Raw genomic sequence first — 26,188 nt, forward strand, 5'->3', positions numbered from 1 at the left:
TATAATTTACATACTAAACGAAACAATACATAATAACAAACGGTAATACTAGTTTTTCTTTCATAAACTAACATTCGAAATATTAAAATTAATATTCCACATTATTTCATTTGAAAAAAAAACTTCCAGTAGGAATAGCTAACAGAAAAAAAAAGTTTTATGTGAAATATTCTACAGAAGAGAAATTAATAGGGGCACATTTTTTTCTCAGTTGCTTTAAAAGTGTAGAAAGCAAGGCTAACAGTGGAAACGATTTGTAGATCTTTTTTTGCTTATATGTCAAGGACTTACAAGAGCTTTATACTGTAATAGAAGTAGCCATTTAAACTTCTGTCTGCAGTACATAATCCCCCAAGAATAATAAAACAATACTAATTTTTATATGTATTTTTTATGGCAAGGGGTATGTCAAATGTCAGATAAAACAAATATTATTTTTTTAAATTATATATATGCATAAAAGAGTTGGAAGGCGAAGTAGACATACCATAGAATATTTTATGTAAATTTTATACTGTAAAGAGTTTAAATGTTTTAATGTTGTGGGAAAATTAATTTTTTGAACTCTAGTTTTCGAGCGATATTTGATTATAATAAAAAAAGTTAACCGCGCTCAAGAATGTCTGGTTGACGTTTTTTTTTGCAAATTTTTGACTCTCCTATTTCCTTATAGCACACTTAAATCCTCTGATTATTTAAATGGACACTTTTCTGCATGGAATTAACTCATCTTGCCTTAGTCTGCGTCGCTCTAGTTTTCTAATGATCAATTCTTACGCCTAATGATCAATTTTCTTCCTACATGCACGTCCCTGTATAAAAGGTTCATGTATGGTGGGCGTGCGATTTAACAGGGTGCACAAGATAGGGTTGCCAACTTTCAAATTAAAAAATAGAGCACGAGAGAGTAAAAAGAGCCGTCAGCAACATTTTTTGAAACCTCCTCCAAATGTTTCAAGAATTTACCCGAAATTTATGTAAACGTTATACGGTGGTCTTTCTTACTTTCTTAAAAGTATTTAACCTCAAAACTCGTTAATAAAACAGACGATTTTATACTAAACTTTTTATTTCAAAACATGCTACCAGTAAGTAAACATAAAAAAGCTAAACTAACATCGCTTCAACAAAGATTTCTTTTCTGTGCGAATAAGTGGGAATAGCAAAAGACACATTGTTGGCTAAATTAACAATTTTATTAAGCATTTTGGCGATAGACAAATATTTTTTATATTTTTAGTTTGGTGTTTGATTTGGTTTGACAAAAAGACTTTTTCAATATGTGGGAAAAAAGAGGACAATACGATCAAAAAGGAATAGAGGACGGTTGGCAACCCAAGTGCGAGATCAACCCAATCCTGCAGCGCTTGAGTAAATATCAAAATTCCCGCCTGGGCTCCCCTACTAATAACGACGTCTATTAAAATTAACGAGAATTTCTTAAGAACCTCAAGATTCTTAAGCGTTTCCACACATAACACACGTTGACATTATCACGGGCGTCAACAATACAACCACAAATGTCAGGGACGTCCAAAAATTATACAGTTCATGAAGGCAAACTAGTAGTTTCCTGGTACACTAAACTGACTGGTATTTCGATTTAAAGGTAACAATATCAGAGTAATTTACAAGGTAGCATAAAAAATGGAAAGGCATCAGTGAAATGCCGATAAAGACCTATAATTATATTTATTGTTCGCTCTCAAATGAACAGACATCTTGGACTTATATATTTTTCATATTATACTCCTTAAGAATAAGAGAAATATATGTTTGTTTACCAAATAACTAACCTAATTGATATATAAAACAATCCCAAACATATCCACAACAACGCACTAGAAGAAATCTTCAGTCAACTAGATTCAAAATAGATGGAGAATATCTTAATCATCTAAGATTCGCTAATGACATATTCCTAATTGCCAATAGTCCTGAAGAACTACAAGCACAAATTAACGAACACACAAGCCAGCAATAAAGTAGGTCCAAAATTATTCAAGAAAATTTAGCAAGGACTAAAGTAATGTACAACGAACTGGTAGACAGAAAAGATATTCTAATAAATAAAACAACACTGGAAATTGTAGAGGAACAAGTATATATATTTGGATCAATAAATACACAGCCTTATGAAGATATACAAATTTGCATATAAAGTCATAATTAACCTTTATAAGGAATATGTCTACATGCCTATTATTAAACTCAAACATTAAACCTAAGAAGAATGAAAAAGAATTACATACAGGTAAAGTTGCATTCACATATTCCCAAATTTATCAATGATACAATAATGACATAATTTGCGCAGAGGTTAGCACTGAAACAATCAATGAACGAATTCTACGCAATAAACAACTTAAACTGCGATTGTGGTAGAATTATTTGACAATATTGACACAATGACTTTCACTGTGTAAATACTATATACTTTCGCTTTTTTAAAACGTTCCAAATTGGTGTTAAGGAAATGCTCAAGCATTTTGCATGGAATTTCAATTTAATACAGTAACCTATTTATGTTGGCTAGCGAGAAACGATTACAACATTACGGTGCCAAGTAATGAGGTTCGGTAAAGAGTGGTACCGATGACATAATAACCCGTTGGTTATTTAATAAACGATGGCTTGTCTGGGAAAAGAAGCTATTTATTTATTAGTTATTTAAATTATTTTGGATAGAACAATGATTCTACTATTCAGACAGATTTTCATACTTTAAAACAGCTTTAAAGAGCTTATATACGAATATGCTGACACACATAGCTTAGACATTGCAGAATATGATTCCAAAACATTATTATATTATTTTATTAAAAGAGCTTCGTAAGCAAGATGCATTAGAAAAAAACTAAAGAGCAGAGAATTAGACATATTTTTAAAAGTTTGTCAACAAAAGAACAGTCCAAAACCGATGTGGAATAGATGGTTATGGTGATGTGCCTTTTTTGCTGTACAGAGGGTAGATGTTTTCTTTTGAATTATTTCTTTTTGTTATTTTTAAAACAGAAGATTTCATATTTGTAGAAAAAATTTGGCGTTATTTTTTTAATGTGTTCTTTTGTAACAAATAACAATCAATCTAATATTTATTTTTAACTATAACATAAATAACCATAAGATTTTTTTTTTGCACAGTGTAATACCGTATGATCGAAAAAAACGGCGTCTAGTTGGCTTGGAAATTACGATCGATGACATTCCCCATATAGTACATATAAAATGACAGTGATCTTCATTTCATAGCCATCGCTGACCATAGTATATATTACATTCGCTAATCGAAATAGGTCGTTCCAATTAGCTGTTCCGATTAAACAGGTCGCACTGTTTTATATAAAAGTGTAATAATTCTCAAAATATCCATGGCAAAATGAAAAACGAATTGAGACTCTAGAAAAACAAGAATGATCAATAGAAAAATATCTCGAACTAATTTGAAATTATCCACCGCTCGGCAAATTTGATCTGACAGTGTTGTAATTGTCGAATTAGTCGATTTCTAATGGAACAAAAAGTAAATAAGACATTTCTGATTAAAGGAATCAGCATTCGATGGTTAACCATAAATAAAAATAAAGCAGTGCTTTCTGGTTTTGCAATACATATCAGTGAAAGGCCGACTGAGTTTTTATTTATCAAGTCAAATTATATAATTTTATTTTAATTTCACTCAATACCTTTCTATGGTTTACGTAAAAAGATAATGTCATTTGTTCTTGCTTTGAAGTATCTTATAATAGTTGGCCTGTTAAAATTCTCGTACTTTACCTTTTTCTGTACCATTCAATGTTAAATAATCGGTTGAGAAAGTTAAACAAATGCGTACGGATATGTAACAGTTACGTGCTAATGTCACATACACTTCTAGTAACAAATAAATATAAAGTGCGGTCCACACGCAACGAATTATCGTACGGTTTGCTTGTATCGATAAAACGTGCAGACCAAGCGAAGGGTCCAGGGGAAAAAGATGATATACCATAGAAAAATGTTCGGTAAACAGGCCGTTCTAAAAAGTTTTCTAAAATATACGGGAATGAAAAAGGAAAATTTAAAAGAATTTTTTGGCGAAATAAACCTCAGAGATGAGTTCGTATTGTCGAAATATACCACCCCTAAAAATTTTGCACTTATTTAAGACCCACGCGATAATTTTTTATTAATCCGGATTAATCCTAGTTTTAATTGAGCCGGATTATCGAGGCTCTACTGTAATATTGTTATTGTTACTATATCTCTAGTCACTTCAGGTTGTCAGGAATATTTCAAGGTTTCCTATTGCAAAGGAAATTCTTTTTCAGTTCAATAAACTCACTGAGAAGCTCATATGAACATTACCGTAGGTCAGACATTATTTAACTAAATTAAATTTAAAATAAAACCACAAAATCCTTCATGTGGACAGTCACACTCCAAGACTTGTCTGTGCAAACTGCCAAAATCTATGATAAGGAACTCAAACTTGTATCTCAGTCTTTTGGGAAATTTGGCCAAAATTGCTTTTCACACATTACATTTTATATGTAAATTTTCGTCGACGGAAATCGTATATACGATATGTCGTTGCGTGTGGACCACGCTTAACAGCGTTGCCAACAGCAATCAAATAAATCTGCTGGTTTGAATTATATTTATTTTTTCGATATTTATCTCCTGGCTTGTTCTGTGTGATCTAAATTACATCAAGTCAACTTATTATGAAATGATATTACTACTCGTGAAAGGAGAACAGCACAAAAATATAAACAAAAATTTACTGGCCGTTGTTTATATGAAAAATGGTTTGTCTCTGTGTAACCGGCGCCGGCGGTAGACTATGAAAGTTAACAACATTAAAGCACCAAGGCCATCGGTTGACCTTGATTCGAGCGTTGAATTTTGTTAATATAACAAGAAATAGAAGATAGTGAAAGTAGTCCTAGATTTTCCGAACCAACATAAATTACTTAAAAATATATTTTACAAATAATTTATTTTTTGTTCTTCGAATTTTGAATTGTTAAAAACTCACTGTTTTAGTAACTAAAAACTTTAAGTAGATTTCGAATATCTAAAATTAATGAGCAAAGGCTTTAGTTTTAAAGTAAAATATGCTTTGACAGACGGTATTGCTACTTTTTAAATTAATTCAGAGGTTTCAGAAATATAGCAGACGTAGAGAAAAACATATTTTCTCTTTATCGTTTTTCAAATAAGTCCAAAATAACCGAGTTATTTTACTTTGAAAATTACCAAAAAAAAAATGATTTTTTGCTTAAATTTTGAGAACCACTGTACCTTTTCCGGGGTTTCTATTTTGTAAATTTGATCTACTACCTATGTTGCCCTATTATCAAGAAATTATGTTTTTTAACTAAAAACCAAAAATTTTTTCAAAAAATTCAAAATTTTCACGAAAAATACTCATAATCGTGTTACAGTGGTCGAACTATATTACCTCTAAAATATTTGCACTTATTTAAGACTCACCCCGTATAAGCTTCTAAAGGCTTTAGTGCTTCTCAACAAATCAACAAAACATTTTATGAGGATATGTACGGAAAAAAATATATAAATATGGTGAATAATACGGTGGCAACCCCGCATATTCCTGCATTATCTAAAATCTCCGTTAGTTTGTACCTGTCCGGACTTATATACATAATTATTCTTCCTTTGAACCCAAACGATACAACCATTCTAGGATCTCGTAAATCCTCGTCAGCAAAAAAAAACATTTCTTTCTGTAACTCTATACGTGCAAGGCTAACATGCAGTTTATAGCATAAGTATAATAAATAAACCTTAGATGCTTCAAGCCTAATGAGCAGCAAGGTTCTAAATTGTATGAAATGAGATAGTAGTGCCATATCTAATTGAAATGATTTGTGGCCAGCCGTTAGGATAAAGTGGCAAGAGATTTATGCACGAAGATGGCATAGGTAGTACCAGATGCTAAGTATATAAAAGAAACTTTATAAAGTATTGAGTATTTAAACAGGGACATATATCACCTTCAGATTATATCAAACTCTTTTGTATGTATAGTAAGGGAGCCCAAGATACTAAAAGGGGATTTACTTGAGCGCGTCAGATATTCATTAAGGATGTGACGGTAACCCTGAAGAAGCTCCTATTCAAAGACTGACAATTGGGACTCGACCAAAACTCATGGTAGATTTTTTAGAAATAAATAGTTTTCAGCATCACACTTTATATATGATAACTTCTACTTTGGCATATGGAAATCGACAGATTATGTTATTCCCGGAATTCCTGAGTGATTAATTAAACACAACTTGCTTTATTCCGACGCCCTCGAGTTCTTCTAATAATCAATTTTTTTCTACTCTGATCAAGAAAGAAGGTTTGGAAAAAGTAGAAATATACGATGAAAACGATGTTACAAAGAGGGATTCCAAGAAACATATTATCATAGCGAAAGATGTAAATTAACCCTTGTATAAAGACCTCCCAAGCAGATGTCAGAAAATCCTTATAAACTGCTTTGTAACCTCTGTTCAAATAAATCAATATTTTTAGCATAAACAGTGTATAAGTTCCTTCTCCTTTATACGTTTTCCTATAGCCGTGTTCTATCTACCCACCGGGTATCTGTAGATGTCACAGCACTTACATTAGAATACTTTGCCGCGTCTTTAAATCCTATTGAAACGTTCCTCTACTGTCTCTATTTATCTCAAGTGATATCTACCGTCTTTTCTTACATCATAAAATATCGCGAGCAGCTCTGATCCTATCGTAGGATGACAAGATGTCTTTGTTGTTATATAAAAGAATATAAGAGATATCTGCGACGAGATAATATACAAAGAGCTGGTATATACGGACATTTAAAGGAAATGTAATTTTATAAATATATGGAAATATGATTTTATGGAAAATATAATTTTGGAAATATAATTTTATGGAAATATAATTTTATAAAGTAATAGGAACCATGGAAATATAATTTTATAAAGTAATAGTAGTTTTGAGAAGTTTCTGTATTTTTTTAGATGTCCTGTATATAAAGAGAAAAAGTCTGGTACTGCACCCCTTTCAAGTTTGATGCCCGAGGTTATTCGCACTCCTTTTCGCTACCTTGAACAAGAATTCTTATCATTTTATTGACCACAGAAAGGCTAGAATGGACATTTTCAAAACCACCTTTCTAAAAAAAGAACCCATTGACACTCAAGTCCTTGTTGTATTGCCTGTGGTATTAACATATTTTTTGGCTATTGGGACATACCAAATATATTTTTATTTATATCTACATTGTTATATAATAATTATCGTATTATTTCATAATGTGGAATCAAAATAGAAAATCTTTCTAAACTATTGTTATTCGCAACACAAGAGAAAGTCAATTCTAACACGATATTTTCGTTTTAAATGTTAAAGTGTTATATATTTATCATGTAAAATATTATTTGAAAGGAAATACTGAATCGATATGGTGCAAAGGCTTTAGAATATTAATCAGTTCTCAAATAGATTGAAAAAACAAGTAATGTTTTTGCATAAGTTTCTATACAGCTTGCAAAAGTCCAATTTAGTAAAGTAGGTGATATGGCTCACAAACTTTTTGCAACGTTGTGATTTTTTTACGAAAAGCAATTTACGAAAGGTAAAAATATATTGATAAAATATTGGTTTCTTCTAAAAAAGAAATATTACCTTGCATTGCATTGCGATCTACTACCATAACGTTACCATAAAATCTTTTAAAACAGAAACCTACGTCATGAGTCGATTTATTAAATCCAATCGAAGTATGTATATTAATAGAATAAAATATTTAAAAAACTTTCACTATAACTACTTTAAAAGTGTTGATGGTGATAATTTAAAATTGGAAAATTTAATTATGCCTACTCTACCAATTAACACACGATACTAATAATTAATATTGTTTTAACCGTGAAACAATATTACCTACTTAAATTTTGAATAGCATTATCACTCAAGAAATAACCATATTGCTGCAAGAATTTACGCTAGTATTAAGCTCCTTAAAGGTGTATTTCCTTAAAAAAGAACCAGTCAAAATAATTTATAGTTAAGATACTTCGAATGTACTGTTAAGGCATCAAACCATCTACGATAAAATCACAACATAAGGGGAGCAATGTAGAATTTTGTCAAGGTCATCTGGTTGTAAAAAATATGGCAAACTGACATTGTGAAAGTTATTCGTTTAATAATTAAAACTCTATTACTCAAATGTATTAAACTGAAAGAGAAAATCACGCTAAATACATGTAAAACGTTATGCGACCTGCAATATCCTTGTTTCAGTTCCTTAAAAGGTGTGTCGTTCATATATTACAACTTGCATAACAACTAGCGAAATTTGAATTAAATGTATGTCTGTATATCGAGTCTACTGAATGGAACGAAACACTATAGTTATATTGTTAAAAATTGGAAAATTTTAACACTCACTTCTTCAGTGTCTATATCTTTTAAAGAAAATTATTAATAAATTGCATTGTTTTATCAGATTTTCGATATTTCATACGTTGACACTTTATTATAATGGTACTAATATTATGTACTTTTACTTAATAAACAGTTACTGCGCCTTATGGCATATAAATATCATATCGGAATATCAAGCAATAATTATTACATAACATTAAAACACTTTCTTATTTTTTCATGCTACTACTAAATGTTTTGTAGACCTAATTACTAAATCGGACGTAAGAAATATTTAATTTTATTGTAATGCTTGATAAACCGTACGATATTGATTTATATATTGTACAGAGTATAATTATTATATATTATTTTTCTTGTTCCCATTAAACGATACTCTTAAGTCAGGTTTCTTGTTATTTTTTTTTTAAACTTCTTGGTATCAGTAGTGTTCAAAATCAGAAGGAAGCCGGAATAGTATACAATGAGAGGTGTTGTATCTGTTGTATTTGAAGGCCGTTTGAACAGGGTGTGGCTATTCGACCTTCCATTCGCCAAGCATATCCGTATGCACATTGAAACTGCTCCATATAAACCTATAGTTTGCTTTCCAATATTTTAAATAACAATATTTATTCAGATTAGTTACATAAAAACCAAACAAACTTGATAAATATGCACAATGTCTCCTACCGTATTCGTTACTGTCTCCAAGTTCTCTTTACAGTTCTATTTTCTTTGTAGTTATTCAGAACTTATCCATATGTCTATCCATAGCAATGGCATTTCTTCAAGTGGCAAGCAATTTATTAGCAAGTGTTAAAATATAATTCGTAATATGTGTAGTAATGTTATGTTGCTGTTAAATAGACAGGTCATTTCAAAGGTTCAGCATTTTTCAGTTTTATTTTGATTGGGTGGTCGTAGTGTCGTTGACATTTAAACTTATTCTCATAAAACAACCAAAAAAAGCCGAAAGTCGAGCGCATAACAAAGCTTCTTCTTTTTTTATCTCATAAAAATCCTGTAAGCAACCTTCGTAAATATTCGAGACCATAAAAACACCTATTAATATCGTTTGGTGTTTTTTTTATACATATCTGACTTAATTATATCTCAATTTCATTAACATTCAGGTTTAGAAAACATAAACATATCGTATAAAGATCTTTATTAACCCTCAATAAAAAATAGAAAAGGAATACCAAATAAAACATACATAAAACAATATATTAGAAAACATTAGTCAAGAAACACTAATGCTATTTATTTTTAAATAAATGAAATTCTGCAAATAAAACATTGTTTATTGTGATGTATATACAGTATCAATCTATTTATTACAATTTAACTACTTGTCAGCATAAAATGCAAGGAGGAAACTAAATAAAATGCATATAAAACGAGAGACACCAACACGCGATTAGACAAGAAACCCAATTTTTATTTATTTTTAAACAAATATACAGGGTGAGTTTTACATAACACCGAATATTTTTAGGGGTGGTATATTTAGTCCCCAGAAAAACGTCTATGAGCCATGAGGTTTTTTCCGAAAAAAAAATGTTTTTTAATTTTTAGTTAAAAATCTCCATCTATCTTCATAATATTTATGGTAACAGATTGTAGTAGATTAAATCTACAAGAAAGCTAAAGAAAACCAGAAAATATCCAGCGGTTCTTAAAATGTAAGCGAATTTTTTTTTTAATTTTCATAATAAAATATCTCGCTTATTTTGGACTTATTTAAAAAACATTAAATAGAAAATGTGTTTCTTTTATCGAGATATACCAGCCTTGAAAATATTTGCACTAATTCACGACTCACCCTGTATATTGCTTGTCAATATACATAAAATACAAGGAATTATAATACAAATCGAGAGATATCAACACGCGATTAGACAAGAACCCCCATCTTTAAACAGATATATTATTTTTCAGTAAAACATTTAGAGTGATAGGCGATGACAAGGATAAAACAAATAACACACAAATAATTTGAGATATATGTATATATACAGGGTAGCCTATTAGTTTAAGGAATTCATCGTCGATCGAATATCGTCGTCGTTGTCAAAGATATGAAAAAAAGTTTTATACACATATTGCAAGGGGCGTATCCTAAAAATATTTTGTTATATACAGGGTGTGACATAAAAAAGTTATGAAAAAGTTTTATTTTTTTTTTAAATTGCACCCCCCATTTTTCGGTAGATAATAGGGTTCGGCATAAAATTCTGCATATAGTACACTATTTTTATTTCAATCACTCTACGGCGTTGCCATTCTATTACTTATTTACTAAAAATTTGGTTAAAATCATTATATCCGAACAGTGGTAAAATACTAAAGTGAATGTAACTTTATTAACATTTGGCTCTATTTTCCTAAACAACAAGGATAAAAGAACAAATCCGCGTAGAAAAAATTACATTATTCTATACAGGATACTTTTTATGGCGTCATCAAAATCGTAATATTTAAAATGCTATATCTCAATTTTTATTAAATGACACTTATGCATTTTTCTGTCAGATGCAGAATTAAAAAGTAAACATTTTTTGTATTTAAAGTGTTTCTAAATTTTTAACGGTTTTGCAGATATTTTCAGTATTATATTATATATAGCTCTCCAATTCCAACAGTAGATTTTTATCAAAGAAAGCCACCTAATATGATCTTTGTCTGATATTTTACCGTTGAAAACCCCATATGTAATTTAATACAGCGAATATCTGCGAAACGGCTAAAAATTTAGGAATTCTTTAAATACAAAAAATATTCATTTTTTAATTCTGCATCTAAAAAAAGTAATATACAAGGTGTTGGATTTAAAAAAAATGAGATACAACATTTCAAATTGGATAATGCATATTTTTCTACACGAATTTATTATTGTCCTTTGTTATCCTTTGAGTTTAGGAAAATATAGTTAAGTATTAATAAAGTTTTATTCAATCTAGTTTTTTACCATTTTTCCGATATATTGTTTTTAAGCAAAGTTTTAGTAAATAAGAAATAGAATGGCAACATCGCAGAGTACTTCAAATAAAGATATGCAGAATTTTATGTCGAATCCAATTACCTACGGAAAAATGAGTGCAATTTAAAAAAAAAACTTACCTAAAACTTTTTAGGATATGCCCCTTTATAAAGCATGCAACTTTTGCATAAAACTGTTTTATCATATCTTCGACAAAAACGACGTTATTGGACTTCCTCGCACTAATGGGCCACCCTGTATATATAGATCAACAGGTGATTAGACATCATCAGAAAATCAGGAAACCCCAAATATTTTGATGGTAATATACAGGGTGGAGAAAATAATACCGCCGGTGACAAAAATATGAAAAAAAGTTTTATATAATTGTTGCATGGTTTATAAAAGTGCATACCATAAAAATACTTTATTGTATACAGGGTATCCCATAAAAATAATGATAAAGTTCCTATTTCTAGGATATTAAGGAATATAGTAAACTCATTTTCATATATTTTCACTTCTTTTCATATAGAGACTCCCTCGCATTAACAAGCCACTCTGTATATTGTTTTAAGCAGAAAATATTATAGTCTAAGAGCTTGCTACATAAAAAATCTTATTATCGTTACATGGCTAATTTTTGTGTGAAGCATCCTTTTGTGTAGCCATTATGAAATAGTCATGTCTGCCAGCGCGATCCCGGGGCTTAAAGCGGTGGCGGCCAATCGAAAGGGTGAAATTTTGACACTAAAAATATTATTAAGATACATGAGTTAAAATTGCGAAAATAGCTTTTATTTATTATTAAGAAACGTGGAAAATTGTTGGCAGACATTTTTCTAGTCGCTAAAATGCCAACAGACAACGCGAAAGAGGCATATGAAATTTTAAAAATCATTAAAAAATGAAATTTAAAGAATGAAAAAAATTATGGCATATTTGCATGCCGATTGGTGAAATGTCATATTTATTTATTTTAAAAGCCGTATGCAAAAGGGAAGACAAAAAATCGTGACTCAATCAGCTGCAGACAGTTATCAAAGGCGCGATATTACTCTAGCGCTTTATTCAGGGAACGCTGGCCGCCTCATCTTTTTAAGTATAGATAAATCATATAATATACGATTATATTATAAATATATTTTTTTATTATTTCAATAAAGATTTTTTTGTCTGCCCTTTTGCATACGGCTTTTTAAATTAATTAACAATAAACATGACATTCCACCAACCGACATGCATGTATGCGATGATTTTCTTTTGTCAAAATTCTATGCCTCTTTCGCGTTGTCTGCCGGCATTTCAGCCCCGAGAAAAATGTCTGTCAACAATTTTACACGTTTCTTAATAATAAATAAAAGCTATATGGCAATTATAACTCGTGTACCTTATAATACTTTAAGTGTCAAAATTTCACCCTTTCGATTGGCCGCCCCCGCTTCAAGCCCCCGGGGCAGACATGACTATTTCACAATGGCTGCACAAAAGGATACTTCACAGAAAAAATTAGCCATGTAACGATGATAAGGTTTTTTATGTAGCCAGCTCTCGGTCTATTACGTTTATGTAGTACCAGACAATAACAGCTATTTTCCTATATACTTTATAGGAAATATAGATAGATCGGAAAATTTTTAGCATTTATTCTTTCTCTAATTTGTAATTCTGAACTTAGAACTATCCTGCAGACTTGAAATGTAGCAGGTCATTTAGATCAATTTTTTCTTGTATTTCAAAGCAAACGTTATATGATTGTATCACAATTGCGCTTAACAATTCGCAAATGCTGACTTTCGCCACATTTTTTCATGTTTTGAAAGATCGAGAGAGGTTGAACGCGAGTTCTGAACCGATTTTAAATGATAAGTTGGAACATAAATCAGCGTGATATAGTGCGGTATCTTTCGAGTATCTGTTTATGTACCAATAGAATATTTGAGTCAAGGTTTTTCATGATTAACCACGCCTGCTGTTACATAACCAGCTAGGAACTGTTTTGCACGTTCGGCGAAAAATCGCTTGATATTTCTAAACCTCATGTTCAGATTGACGGAGATAATCTTGATAATTTGCTGTTTAACAGATCCAAGATGGCAGGTAAATGTTTCGAGAGCATCAGAAAGAAAATAAATTTAAAGAAAATTTATATTTTTAATTATTGAAAAATCTTTTTATAATAATCCTTGATTTCTTTGTCTAGTTTATGTTACATTTATAAAAACGTATTTAAATATTATTTATAATGTTGAGACACATAGGAATGCTGTTGATTCTATCTTAAAACAACCTTGCCGCACAGAATATTAACATTTTACTATTCAAACCATTCACTTTTGTTAAATATTACCAAAAATGGAGAATATTACCTACTTCTTCTATCATTGATCACTGTCTTGATACTATTTTACTTCATACCTCTTTGGTTTTTGTAAGAACAAAAAAAGACGGTTTATATTTTCACTTAAATACATGGAGAAACAAGCTTACATGGCCTTAATTATGAGTTTATGAACAGTAAAAGTCTAAATTTAAAATATTATGGTTATGTTTAAAATGATGTTATTTTAAGTGTTTTAAAACCATCATCATGTTGGGAAAGTACATATTTTTTTATCCTTAATTATGAAAATTATAGGAAAATGGTTCTAAATTTTGTTGGTCCGTGAGAAATCGGTGTTGTAGAGTTAATTTCATTTTAATCTACCCAAAAATGATATAATTTCAATAATAAAACTGCTTTCTAATCTTTAAAATATTTTTTTGTTAAAAACTGATGGTACAGGGTGGCATTTACGTAATAAATTAGCTTATGCAAAAATTATAATCTCATCTTTGTAACTTCCTTCGAAAAATTTACTGCTACATATATTTCGCAAAACACTTAAAGATATCAAAAAATTTGTTTCTTTTTATGCTACCACGAGTTTTTGGTTACTACCTGCGATATTTAGTACCTGTTTTAAATGCAAAACTTTAAAACGTTAAGCTGACTTTTTTTTGGCTAATTTATTGCTCTTTATTTCATTTCTCTTCATATAGCAGAGGAATCCCGGTGACCTAACGAAATAAACTTATGACCTCTGAATATACGGGGTCAATAATTTCGAAATAATTCATGGCATATTATGAAATAAATACGTAACAGTCTATTTTTATTAGATGTAGAATTTTAAATCGGTTTAAACCGGCATTTTTTACTTAAATACCATCATTATAGAAAGTATAATGGCCAAGAGGAGACGTGATCAACTGAGACTGTCCTAGATGCTGCAATTATAAATTCATACTTTCCCATAATTATAGTTTATTTAATTTTTTCAACGCTGTACCCTCAATTACCATAAGATTATGTCTATATATCCATTTTGATATAATCTATATATTAACGCAATATACACACTGACAAAAAAGTCCTAAAAAACTTAAATCTGACCTTAGTATTTGTCTTTTTATTACTGATAAAAGAATAAATATTGGTCACATTGCTGTTTTGACTGGTTTTAATTGCCAAATATGGGCCAAGACATGACTCGAAAGGAGATATATGCTACAAGTTTAAAAAATGCCATGACATTTTACGGGCTGGTTTCAAGTGGTTGAGGCCAGGATATCGAAACGTAACAAAAGGTGTCTTGTTACGAAAAGAAACAACACTGTTCTTTGAAATATTTAACCTGCGTGTCAGATTTAAATTTAAATATATTATGTACTGTGTTAGTTTAGAGTCAAAATTTCGCTTAATGCTGATCCTCCGATTGACATACCATTTTAATAATAAGTCCGGAAAATACGCTGTAACATTTTAAGATGAATTTATGTGTAATTTTAACCTTTAAATTATTTGTAAATGCGCAGTGTGTGTGTGGTAATAGCTGCTCGTATCCTTATAACTATAGGTTACATGATATAACCAGAGGTTATATCAAAAGAACTTACACAAGATTAGATTCGCATAGTTCACGAAAATCGAATACGAAAAATATTCAAAATTCGTGATTTAGCATTTAGCGTAAACGGTTCTGAGCAGTATAAAAATCGATTTAGCTGATTTTTATATTTCACAAGCCTCAATAAAAAATAGAAAAAGAATTTCAAATAAAATTAATATAAAAGAAATATACAGGGTGTGTATTAAATAAGCAATATATTTTCAGCGCTGGTAGATCTCGAAAAAAAATATATGTATTTTCTCTTTACTGTTTTTCACATAAGTCCAAAATAACCGAGATATTATTTTAAAGATAAGGTATAAAACAACCATTCGAAAAATCCTGTATAATAAAACCCAATAGTAAAGTTTTTGCCAATATTCATATACAGCTTGCCAAAAAAAAATCATAAAAATTGAGCTAAAAATAAAAAATATATAACACTTTAAATATGACGAGAAATTTTTCCGTTGCGTTTTTTTTGTATCTGAGTGTATAAATAAATATTTTTGATAAAAAAACATTGTTTATTGTGATGTATATAGAGTATTAATCAATTTACTATATTTTTAATTGCTTCTCAACACAAAATACAAGAAGAAAACTAAATAAAAAACATATAAATTAAGAGACATCAACCCGTGATTCAACAAGAAACCCCATTTTTAAACAACCAGAGGTTATATCATAAGAACTTACACAAGATTAGATTCGCATAGTTCACGAAAATCGAATTCGAAAAATATTCAAAATTCGTGATTTAGCATTTAGAATAACCGGTTCTGAGCAGTAGAAAAATCTATTTAGCTGATTTTTATATACTTTTATGTATTTAATCTAATTTCATTCGAAACAAATCGTTTAAAAGAATCTCCAAGAAGTAGCAGGTTGGCAACGACCTTTGCGTAATTTTTGCTAATGGAATTTTTATCATCGCACTCTAAAACAACTTTTTCCAGCCTGAAAGCCATCACCTTTTTTTATTTCAATGTTTTCAAGACTTTGACCGAGAATTTGACCCCATATAGTTTCCAACCACGGTCAAGTTGACTGGTCAAGCAATCAAGAATTGATTTTTATACACTCTTCAAGAAACTGATCTACTTTTTAAATTCATTTTTATAAATTCGTGTTAATAGAGTTTTGATACATCCGGATTTACCCGAATATGTGCCCGGGTTATCCGGCAAAAATGTCGTATTTAATCATTACAATGTCACATATCTACTAAACCGACATTGTCCGAATGTAGCCATATGTATGTGGTCATTTTTTTCATTTTTGATGCACCTGTGGATGCAAATGGTGAATTATTTTGTCTTTATTTTGTTATAACTACGTGCGCTTAATGAATGTAAATCTGTCCAACGATCCTAGGCAGTGACAGTTGTACCTGTCATTTTTATTTACAAGTAAATTATGGTTGACTCGTTAAAAAGACATTAGCTGATGTCACCTATCTAGAGATTCCAAAATCTTATTATCTACGTGTAAAGTGTTTCCAGAATATTCAATATATCAATATATGTATAAACTATTTGCATAGAAATAAAAAATTTTCAATTTCAACTAAATAATGGTGAAAATATACACTCACTGTATGCGACATCGATATTTTGTGAGAGCTAAAATATACGTCTTTACCTAAACAGGTAAAAATAAATGTAACAATTTCCAATCTAATATCTACGACTGCCATTCTTACGCTTCTCATTTTACTTTCAGTTGCTGAAGCTCAACGAAAGTTGACTCGACCATTACCAACGCTAGCAGAGACCAAAGGAAGAGAAAGGGCCAACTTCGATTGTCCTGAAGAATTCGGTTACTATCCTCACCCCACAGATTGTACACAATACTATGTCTGCGTTTTCGGAGGAGCCTTATTGGAATCATGCACTGGAGGCCTTATGTACAGGTACATATATACTACAAACAGCAGGTTTAGTCGTGACTGAATAAGTTAAGAAAAAACTACTAAATTTAGTGAGGATGCAGTCAATTGTATACCTTATATGTTAATAAAACTACTTTTCAATTTCTCAAAGTTTCAAGAAATGTATTCCCATCATTGGGATAGTTTCTAAAATATTTAAAAAGATATTAAACTTTATTAGCAAATTACTCAAAAAGAATTTGATATATTTTTGTTTCTATCTCAATCAGACAATAACTGTGTAATACAGTATATGTGTATATATTTAAAAAATGCGGTATATTATAACTACTATAAATACGACAGTCTAATAGAATAAAACAAACATTTTAAGGATTCCTTTAATACAGCCGGAATCAGAAAATGTCTTTCCTTTTTGAATTAATTAATTATATAAGGTAGCAATAATTGCTTTTTCCTTTTTTCAATCGACCAAATATATCCTTTTCCGTTTTTTTGCACGCAGATCGGCATGCTTCTATTTCTGAAGAACATTTATGGTAAATCTCTTTAATTCCTGATTGTTAAACTAGTTTAAAACGGAATACATGATGCCAATACCTTTTTTATTCTAAATGTATACTTAAAACTATAGGCTACAAAAAGTTGAAAAATTAAAATACTGGTTCGAGTACTGAAGATTTTTCATTTAAATATCATGACAACCAGAACTACCTTGCTCACAACTCTAAGAAACTAATAACCCTTAGGGCATGTTCATTCGAACGCGTAATTTAATTGCATGTTTAAAAGGCTAAGTGCAAAGCAGCCTTAATTCAATTCGCTAGATTTTTAGTGCTCTTGTATTAAATCACTCCAACTTTATTGGAAAGTAAGCCTTTTTCTTTGTGTTAGATCGTTGTCTATTGTCTCAGCCTGAGCAGAGACTTTGCGTTGGCGTTAACAGGTGTAAATGGATTTAAAAAAATAGAAAATGAAAGTGCATTTTCGTAAGTCAATCAGCTGATTGTGTAATTTGAATGAGGCATAAAACGCTTATTAATATAACCTATCAACAATTACTATCTATAAGAACCAAAGGATTACATGAAATGATTGACATATTTACTTGAAATAAACTAAAATTGCATCAGATATTTAATCATAAAATAATATTTATATTAATAATGTAACAAACATGGAGAAAACAATGAGTCCATTATTTTAGCGGCATAGGCAAAGGCAATATTAAAATAACGTGTTTATGATTTATGTTGCATAAAGACGCCTACATAGTTATGATTCCGTCTTTCGTTTTAATTTAATCACATTACCTATGCAATAGTAAACTTAAGAGTTCCAATACCACATCACGGGAAAAAAATACTCTTAAGCGCCATTCAGAGAGCTTGATTTTAGTTGATCATGCCGCTTTATAGTATTTGTTTTCATTTCCAGCCATGAACTTCAGACTTGTGATTGGCCCAGAAATGTTGGATGCGATGGATTAGAACTAGCTGCAGCACCTGCACCATCAAGTCAATCATCCAGCAGTTCTGGATCACAGACTGTGAAAAGCAGAGAACGGTCACGTGATAAAGAAGAGATCAGAACTGAGTCCAGACTGAAATATGCTCCTCCACCACCACCACCCCCACCACAACCTAGAGCCGTGGTGACATCCAGAGGACAACCGAGGCAACTACAAAACCAACAGGAGATTATCAAAGTAAATATATCTATATAATCTTGTAAAGTATTGGGGAAGTAAAACGAACTATTCGGTTTGTTTAGCAACAACTCTATGCTGATGTTGAGGAATCTTTACCACCAGCCGAAGAGGTCGAAAGTGACAGACAACAAAGGGTGTACCGCGGTCAACCTTCGACTGTTGGTCAAGTTCAAAGAGACAGAGATGGTTACAGACACACTAACAGCCTATCTGTGAGTATACAGACAGACTTTGATTTTGTTTATCCCATATAAAAATAAATGTTTTATTTTTTTATAGAGCCGTGGTGAAAAAGTGGAAGTGATTTCTTTCGGGACACAGTCACAATTGCAGCCTTACAGGTAAGTGAGCGATCCGTTTCATAGTTCATTTTGATTGAAAAAGACTTGATCTACAGTACCGCATCAAACTTCAACGAAATATTGACTAACGACTTGACGACGGAGAAACGACAAAAGAGACATGCGCAGAGAAGGTAATTAATCAAATACTACTTGGAACTTTCTGTTATAATAACACGGAATAATTTTCTAGTCGAGAATTCAATAACGAACTATCTGACTGGCAGAACGGCCAAAAGAAAAGATACATTCAACCTCCTCCGTATCCATACATTGACGATACTAGGAGGAACCCTTTTATTGGGAGATATCAGAATCAAGATGGGTTTCAACCTTTCATTCCTGCGGAATCCTTTAATAATGTTCTAATTAAATATCCGACGTCTCCGGTACTCCACCCAAATAACGTCTTTGTCCGACCAGCGTCCTCAAATCCAGTTCCAAATTACGCGCACTTCGACAACAGTCCCTTTATTCCTCCTCAATACAAAGGCACGGTTAAAACTCAATTCGTACCTTTAGCACTAGAAACCGCGTATACGAATGTAGCTCCAAAAGCTGTTGATTTAAGAAAGACGCATTTGAGGGTTAACCCTAACTCGAAACCCAAGAATCCCAGCACTAACTACTCTCGGTATCAGCCAACTACAACGACCTCTACAGTAAGTTACGGCGTCCAAGAAGAGTCTGATGAAATCCGAGAGATTGAGAAAGATATCAAGGAGCAAGTAACGAGCAATGACACTCAGAGCATTTTGGGCGCTGAGAGCGTATTTGACAAACCAAAAGAAGTCTATAAAGATGATTACAAGTCGACGAATGATGAAGAGCAACCAAATGAACAGGCGGAGGAAGAAACTGATTCTTCGAATGAAGAAAAAGAGTCAGGTGGAGAAGAAAAAGAAACACCTAAAGAGGGAGAGTCTACTAACACGACTACTACTTACGAATATCAAAATCATGACCATGACGACGAAGACTTGGGACCGCCCCCTTCATTCTATAGTATTAAAAATAAGTACGAAGACATTTACAACCCTTTTGCCGATCCGGAATTCGATTTTGACAATTTTCTGCGCAAACTCGGGTCTACAACGACAACTACTACAACTAGTACGACGACCACGACTACCACTACAACTCCCAGACCAAAAATAACTGAAATTAAATTTCTTCCCCAACAAGACCTGAAGCACATCTTCACCGATCAGTACAATAATCAAAGGCAAGCCCAAGCAGCGTCATCTGTAACAATTAATTACAGGGATTTATTAAAATTGTTACAACCCGCCACCCCAAACCCGGTTAAAACCACCAATGATTTTGCTAACGACAAAATTATACAGTCTCTTGCTGACAAAAAGTACTCTAGTCAGATAAAATCCGGAAATAATACTTTACTAGCACCTAAAGTAGCAGCGCCCGTTGAGTATGAGTATTACTATGAAGAATATGATTATCCAGATCCTAATTCCAGCTCAAGTAACGTAGCGAAGTTATCAAACTCCTCGAAGACTGACGTAAAATATTCCGCTAGATACCAGGATAAGCCTTCTACTGTTCAGCCTTTCAGTAGCGTGTATTCAGTTCCAACATCAACATCAAAATATTTAGACAGACCTTCAACAGTGAAATATACAGACAATACAGCTAAAAATGTTGAGCGTACTACTAATTATAAAGCCCATACAACTAAATATATTGAGCCTATACCTAAATATAGTGATAATACTAGTAAATATTTAGATAGTGCAGCAAAACCTACAAAATCAATAGAACCATTAGTAAAACACTCTAATATTAATCCACAAATCAAGTACCCCGATGTTTCGGTAAAAACTCAATATATTACGGATAAACCAACTATTCTGACCACTTCTAAAACTAAAAAACCTTTAACAACTACTAAACCAAACACGACAACAACAACACGTTCTAAATCGAAGGATAAAGTTAAATCGAGCTTTGTCGAAAAGTCACAAACAACGACTAGTACAACACCAAAACCCAAAAGAATTCTAACGACAAATCGAAAAAGAACTACAACAGTATTACCAACTGTTAAATCAGGAAACAAACAACGACGAACAACTACCGAATTGTATGAACTTGACTCTAAACCTGAACAGTCAATCGTTATTTCAAGGTAAAATAACATAAATTTGATTTAATTTAATTAATAAAAAACTAATAAAAGTGCGATGTTTATCAATCATATTAACGGCAATAACTTCGTTCACTAAATCAGCTGGTTTGAAAATTTGACAAATCTGATTTAGTGGGCTTATGGAATTAGCTTCATGTAAAATGCATGCAAGTAACTTTAATATATCTTTTTACTAAAGAAGCCAAAAACACAAAATCTAAGAATATTATACATGAACATACATGGATATGTTCTCTGCATATGCATTTTCCCAAAATAGAGAGATCAAAGTAATCCAGCCCACTCAAAGATTTCAATCCGTTTTTTGATCTCTTTGCATCGCAAAAAGGTGGTAAACTAATACTAGTTTCGACCATTTTTGCTTGATACCATGTTATGTGGGCTTGGGTTTTGTAGAATAAAAGTATAGTCTTGATAACCTTGGATACTCCAGTACTTTACATGAGACAATCAAAAAATTTTATACGTGTGGGTTAAGGTACATGTTACATTTCTAAAATATGGACCGTGTTTTCTTTGTAGCAATTTGCATATTGTATCTGATGTAATAAAGTTAAATTTGATTCGAATTTATTATGTTTAAACTACTCTACGTTACGAATTATTATACAGGGTGTATCAAAATAGATTTTCATTCCATTTCCTGAAGTAAAAATAAGATTTGTTTTTTATATCAACATAGGACCGATTCTGCTGATTGTGATCTATGTGGATATAAAAAATTAATAGATAATAATAGTCCCCACTAGAGATTGAACACAGTTTTTGAAACACCCTGTATTGAATAAAATAATTACAATATAACGCTTATTGTTTTTACTATTTATTATAAAATTTTTAGTTTTGTGGAGATTAAAATAATAACTCAATTAATTCCCAGAACTTTTTTGATTGAAGCTTACTTGCCAATAATAATTAATAATAATTTTAACGTTGATTGGCGTCGATTTTTGAGATATATTTTTTTCTCTTATATGCTGTAACAATTAACCTAGATCTTAGGATTTTGCATTATAACGCTCAATTACACGCCTTAAGAGCAATGCTGGGATTGTTACATGAGAGCAATATTGATATTTTACCATTAAAAGCTTAATCATCCTGATCTAAATTCCATTGAAGGCTAATGAAAAAAAAACCTTGGATATCTTACCAAAATCTCTGATATACAGGGCGGTTAGTTAAATAATAATAGTCAAAGAACATTTTTAGATTTTGTGTTTTTACACAATATGGTTCTTAATTTAATGTGAGTTTAATAAATATGAGTATACCAACATAATCTGGTATTGTTTTTGGCAGAATTGTACATGAGATACAGAAAAATCTAGAAACATATTGTAAATATTTCATCATTAAAAGCATATGTTCATAGGATTCAATTGAACTAACCAATTAATCTAATTTTATTTCTTTAGATTAATACTAATAATTATCTAAATATTATGTACTATTTGTGCCCCTAAATATACCTAATATTTCTTTTAAAACTTTAAATACTTGCGTGTATTTTTTGATACTTAAAATATAGCAGTTTTATTTCGCTGATAATGCGATTAAAAAAGGTTTATTAAAAAAATTATATATAAGTTTACATATTTGAACAGCAAGCAGACTTAGAAATCATGCATTCAAAAAACCACTATTACAAAACTTGACCCAATAGAATAATTGTTAGAAGTGAAAGTATTTTCCGTAATAACGAAATCATGGTGTTGTTTGATAAAAATAGGTCTTACAGAATTTATTGGCAATAAAGAACCTTGGTCATTTCAAAATATCATAATTGCCATGAAAAATGAAAAAGAAAAAACCAAAGAAAAACGCATTTTTTAGCAAAAATTCGGTTGGAAAAAAAACATCGCGGCGATTCCAAAGAATTTCGAAGCAAAAAAGGCTGTTAAACGGTTAAATAGCAGTTTTCTTAATTCATTATATAATTTACTGTAACATAACTAAACTAGGTAGTCTAGTTCTCACACTAGATACTTATTCTTTGTCGGTTCGTGTAAAACATTATTAACTATATAACATATAATTTATATTTTAAGAAAGGTTCTTAAAAAGTAGTATTCTCTTCACTTGAATTCAAAAGAATATATGTCATATAAATATAATCTCTCTATTTCGTTAAGTGCTCTGTTATATATTGTTAATATTACTAAGTTTATTTCTAATATAATATTATTTATTATTAATAATACAAATGTACTCACTCTCTATATGTTATTTAAATAAATATATTTATAAAATAAACAGTTTTGTTGATTTTTTAATTAAATCTAATCAAATAAGTTGTTTTTAAAATTAATTAAAATTTTATTTAGCCTGTGCTTCAAGATTTAATAAAGTAAATGAATAAATTGATGTTATATGATACGCCTCACTTAATTAAAATGTTCATATTAATTGTATTTTCTTTACGGATGAAGAGAAACAAGATTTTTTGAAAACAACTTTATAAATAATTACTATAAGCATTTCTTAATTTGTAAATGCCTTTTATTGACAAAACTGACCTAATTTCAATGTACAAACACTTCTAAAATGAATTTTTAATGAAAATATGAGCTGACTTTGTTTAGTTTAAGTTTATAACATTCCTCTCTTCAGATAATAGCACATATTTCTGAAACTCTCTGTATTTTAGTGTAATATAGAACAGTTAGAATATTGCTAATTTATGTATATAAAACACACAAAACTGTTTATTTATAAAATCCAGCTTATAATTTCTATCTCTCTGCAAACTTCCGGGCTTTTTTTGATTACCTGTATATATTCTGCATGTTTTAAAGGTTAAAGGCATTCAGTTTCTTTTGTATATATTTTTACACTATAAACTAATGCACGAAATTTTCCTTAAATATTCTCCTGTAATATATATGTAAAAACATCGCAATTTTTTAGGTTCATGTTCAGTCACAACTTCATCTAAACTTAGTTTTTAGTGTTTAAGTTTTGTATTTGATGACATGATGTTGTAGTGAAGATAAAAGCAGTGTAGCACCCAGTGCTCAAACCACAACAGCAACAGCAAGAAGCATTTACAACACTAGTCAGTACAATCATGTGAACCACAATGATAATAGATACGATCCTTACTACGCTTTGTATGATGATGATGTTGAACTATACAAAGATGTTGGTAAGATAGTTTTTTTTTTCTTCTTAATTTGCAAAAAACAGAATGCTCAATGTAAATTCTTTCTCCTGGGTGGGGTAGACTCTATTAACTATTCATATTAAATTTTTACTTTATATTAATTGATATTCAACACGATTTTCAAGAATTCAAACAATAAGCAAATAAATGTCAGAAAAATTATACAAGACGCAAATAACAGGGCGTACTTTAAAATCATGTAAATGCCAGTTAAGATATGACGTATTTCGTTTGGTGCAAACTTAAAGATGTAAAAGTTATTCCTGATTTTTAAATTAATTTTACATCTTTTTAAAAATATGTGTTTTATATTCACAACACTACATGAATCATTGTTGATTGGTTTTAATTATCTATCGTACAGACTATACTCCTCAAAGCAACTATAATTCTCAGAGCAGCAAAACTACCAGTGCCAATGTATATAGAGGATCAACAAGCGCTGCTCGTGAAGAACCATCAAAACGTGGCAATGTGGCTTATAACAGTGTGAGTCAAGATATCTATCAACAACCCTCAACTGTGAGCGACTACAGTGAGAACGCTTACCAAGTAAGTATTTCTTTATATATTTTAAGCATTTATTAAAAAATATACAAGATTCCATAAAAAAATTGTGTGTGTGCACTATGTGCACATATTTGAAGTAAAATTTCTTGCTAACAGCTACTAAATTGAAGGACTTGAAAGATATGTGTGAAAAAGTGCAGTTTGAAATTTTGAAAAAGTAATAAATTCTAAAAATATTACGCGGTACAAATAGTTTTTTGCTTGTAACAAATAGTTTTTACGCGTAATTTTATACGAGTAAAATAAAAAATTAATAAACAATTAAAATGTCAATATTTTTGGTAAACACGTGGATCGCTCACAAATACACGCGTCACTACGTATTTCTAAGCCGTAGGCTGTCCTTACCAAATTTCGTCTCGCTAGCTTGTATCACGGCCTTGAACTCCCCGCGCGCGTAAAGAAGTTTCACTTCAAAAATCTTATTTAACTTAACACATTAAATTGAAGTAGTGTCATAAAACTATAAGAACATCTAGATAATATACTAATCAAATTTATTTCTTTTAAATTGTTACTTAGGAGTCACGGTAATGTATAGGGATTCTAGATTTGCACTTTGTATATTCTTCTTGTATATATTCATTATTCATTTAAAACAAAACAGCTTTTTGCAAGCGACTTTGATACGTATTCACTGTTGTTCTTTCTGCTAGCTTTCTCTATTTATTTTAGGACGAAGATAATTCTTACAGGCAATCGAGTCGCTCATCGTCCAGGTATGTATCTAGATTTAAATACCTTCGATAAGGCCTTGTAAATGTTAAGTTCAGGTTTAGTCTTAGGGGAGACAGAAATGAAATAAACGATATTGAGGAAATACCTACCACTAAAAGAGTTACATCCACACCGACAAGAAAGCTTACCACTCCAACCACTAGAATAACAACTACAACGCAAGCACGAACTATACCCACAAAAAAGAGCATTATTACTGCCTCTTCAAGGTACTACAAAATATCGAATCAAATGAATTTAAAGCTTGCTTTTTAGAGTCGATTTT

At 30.9% G+C, this 26,188-nt stretch overlaps 1 protein-coding gene across 5 annotated transcripts in view; it reads left to right on the plus strand.

Annotated features, from left to right (window-relative positions):
- The window catches only part of LOC115876616 (flocculation protein FLO11), a 36,452-nt gene that overhangs the window by 3,286 nt on the left and 6,978 nt on the right, over positions 1–26,188 (plus strand). For 3 of the 5 annotated variants that reach the window (XM_030892449.1, XM_030892451.1, XM_030892450.1), the window contains exons 2-11: positions 17,062–17,251; positions 18,668–18,938; positions 19,004–19,153; positions 19,221–19,282; positions 19,339–19,416; positions 19,476–21,428; positions 24,437–24,597; positions 24,980–25,167; positions 25,861–25,904; positions 25,959–26,132. In XM_030892449.1, the coding sequence (XP_030748309.1) occupies positions 17,062–17,251; positions 18,668–18,938; positions 19,004–19,153; positions 19,221–19,282; positions 19,339–19,416; positions 19,476–21,428; positions 24,437–24,597; positions 24,980–25,167; positions 25,861–25,904; positions 25,959–26,132 (3,271 nt within the window). The remainder of the gene's footprint in view (positions 1–17,061; positions 17,252–18,667; positions 18,939–19,003; positions 19,154–19,220; positions 19,283–19,338; positions 19,417–19,475; positions 21,429–24,436; positions 24,598–24,979; positions 25,168–25,860; positions 25,905–25,958; positions 26,133–26,188) is intronic. The other 2 variants (XM_030892453.1, XM_030892452.1) reach the window with 1 other exon arrangement.

The sequence above is a fragment of the Sitophilus oryzae genome, unplaced genomic scaffold (assembly GCF_002938485.1).
Source record: "Sitophilus oryzae breed Bouriz unplaced genomic scaffold, Soryzae_2.0 scaffold_1440_pilon_pilon, whole genome shotgun sequence".
In the NCBI taxonomy this organism is placed as follows: domain Eukaryota; kingdom Metazoa; phylum Arthropoda; class Insecta; order Coleoptera; family Curculionidae; genus Sitophilus; species Sitophilus oryzae.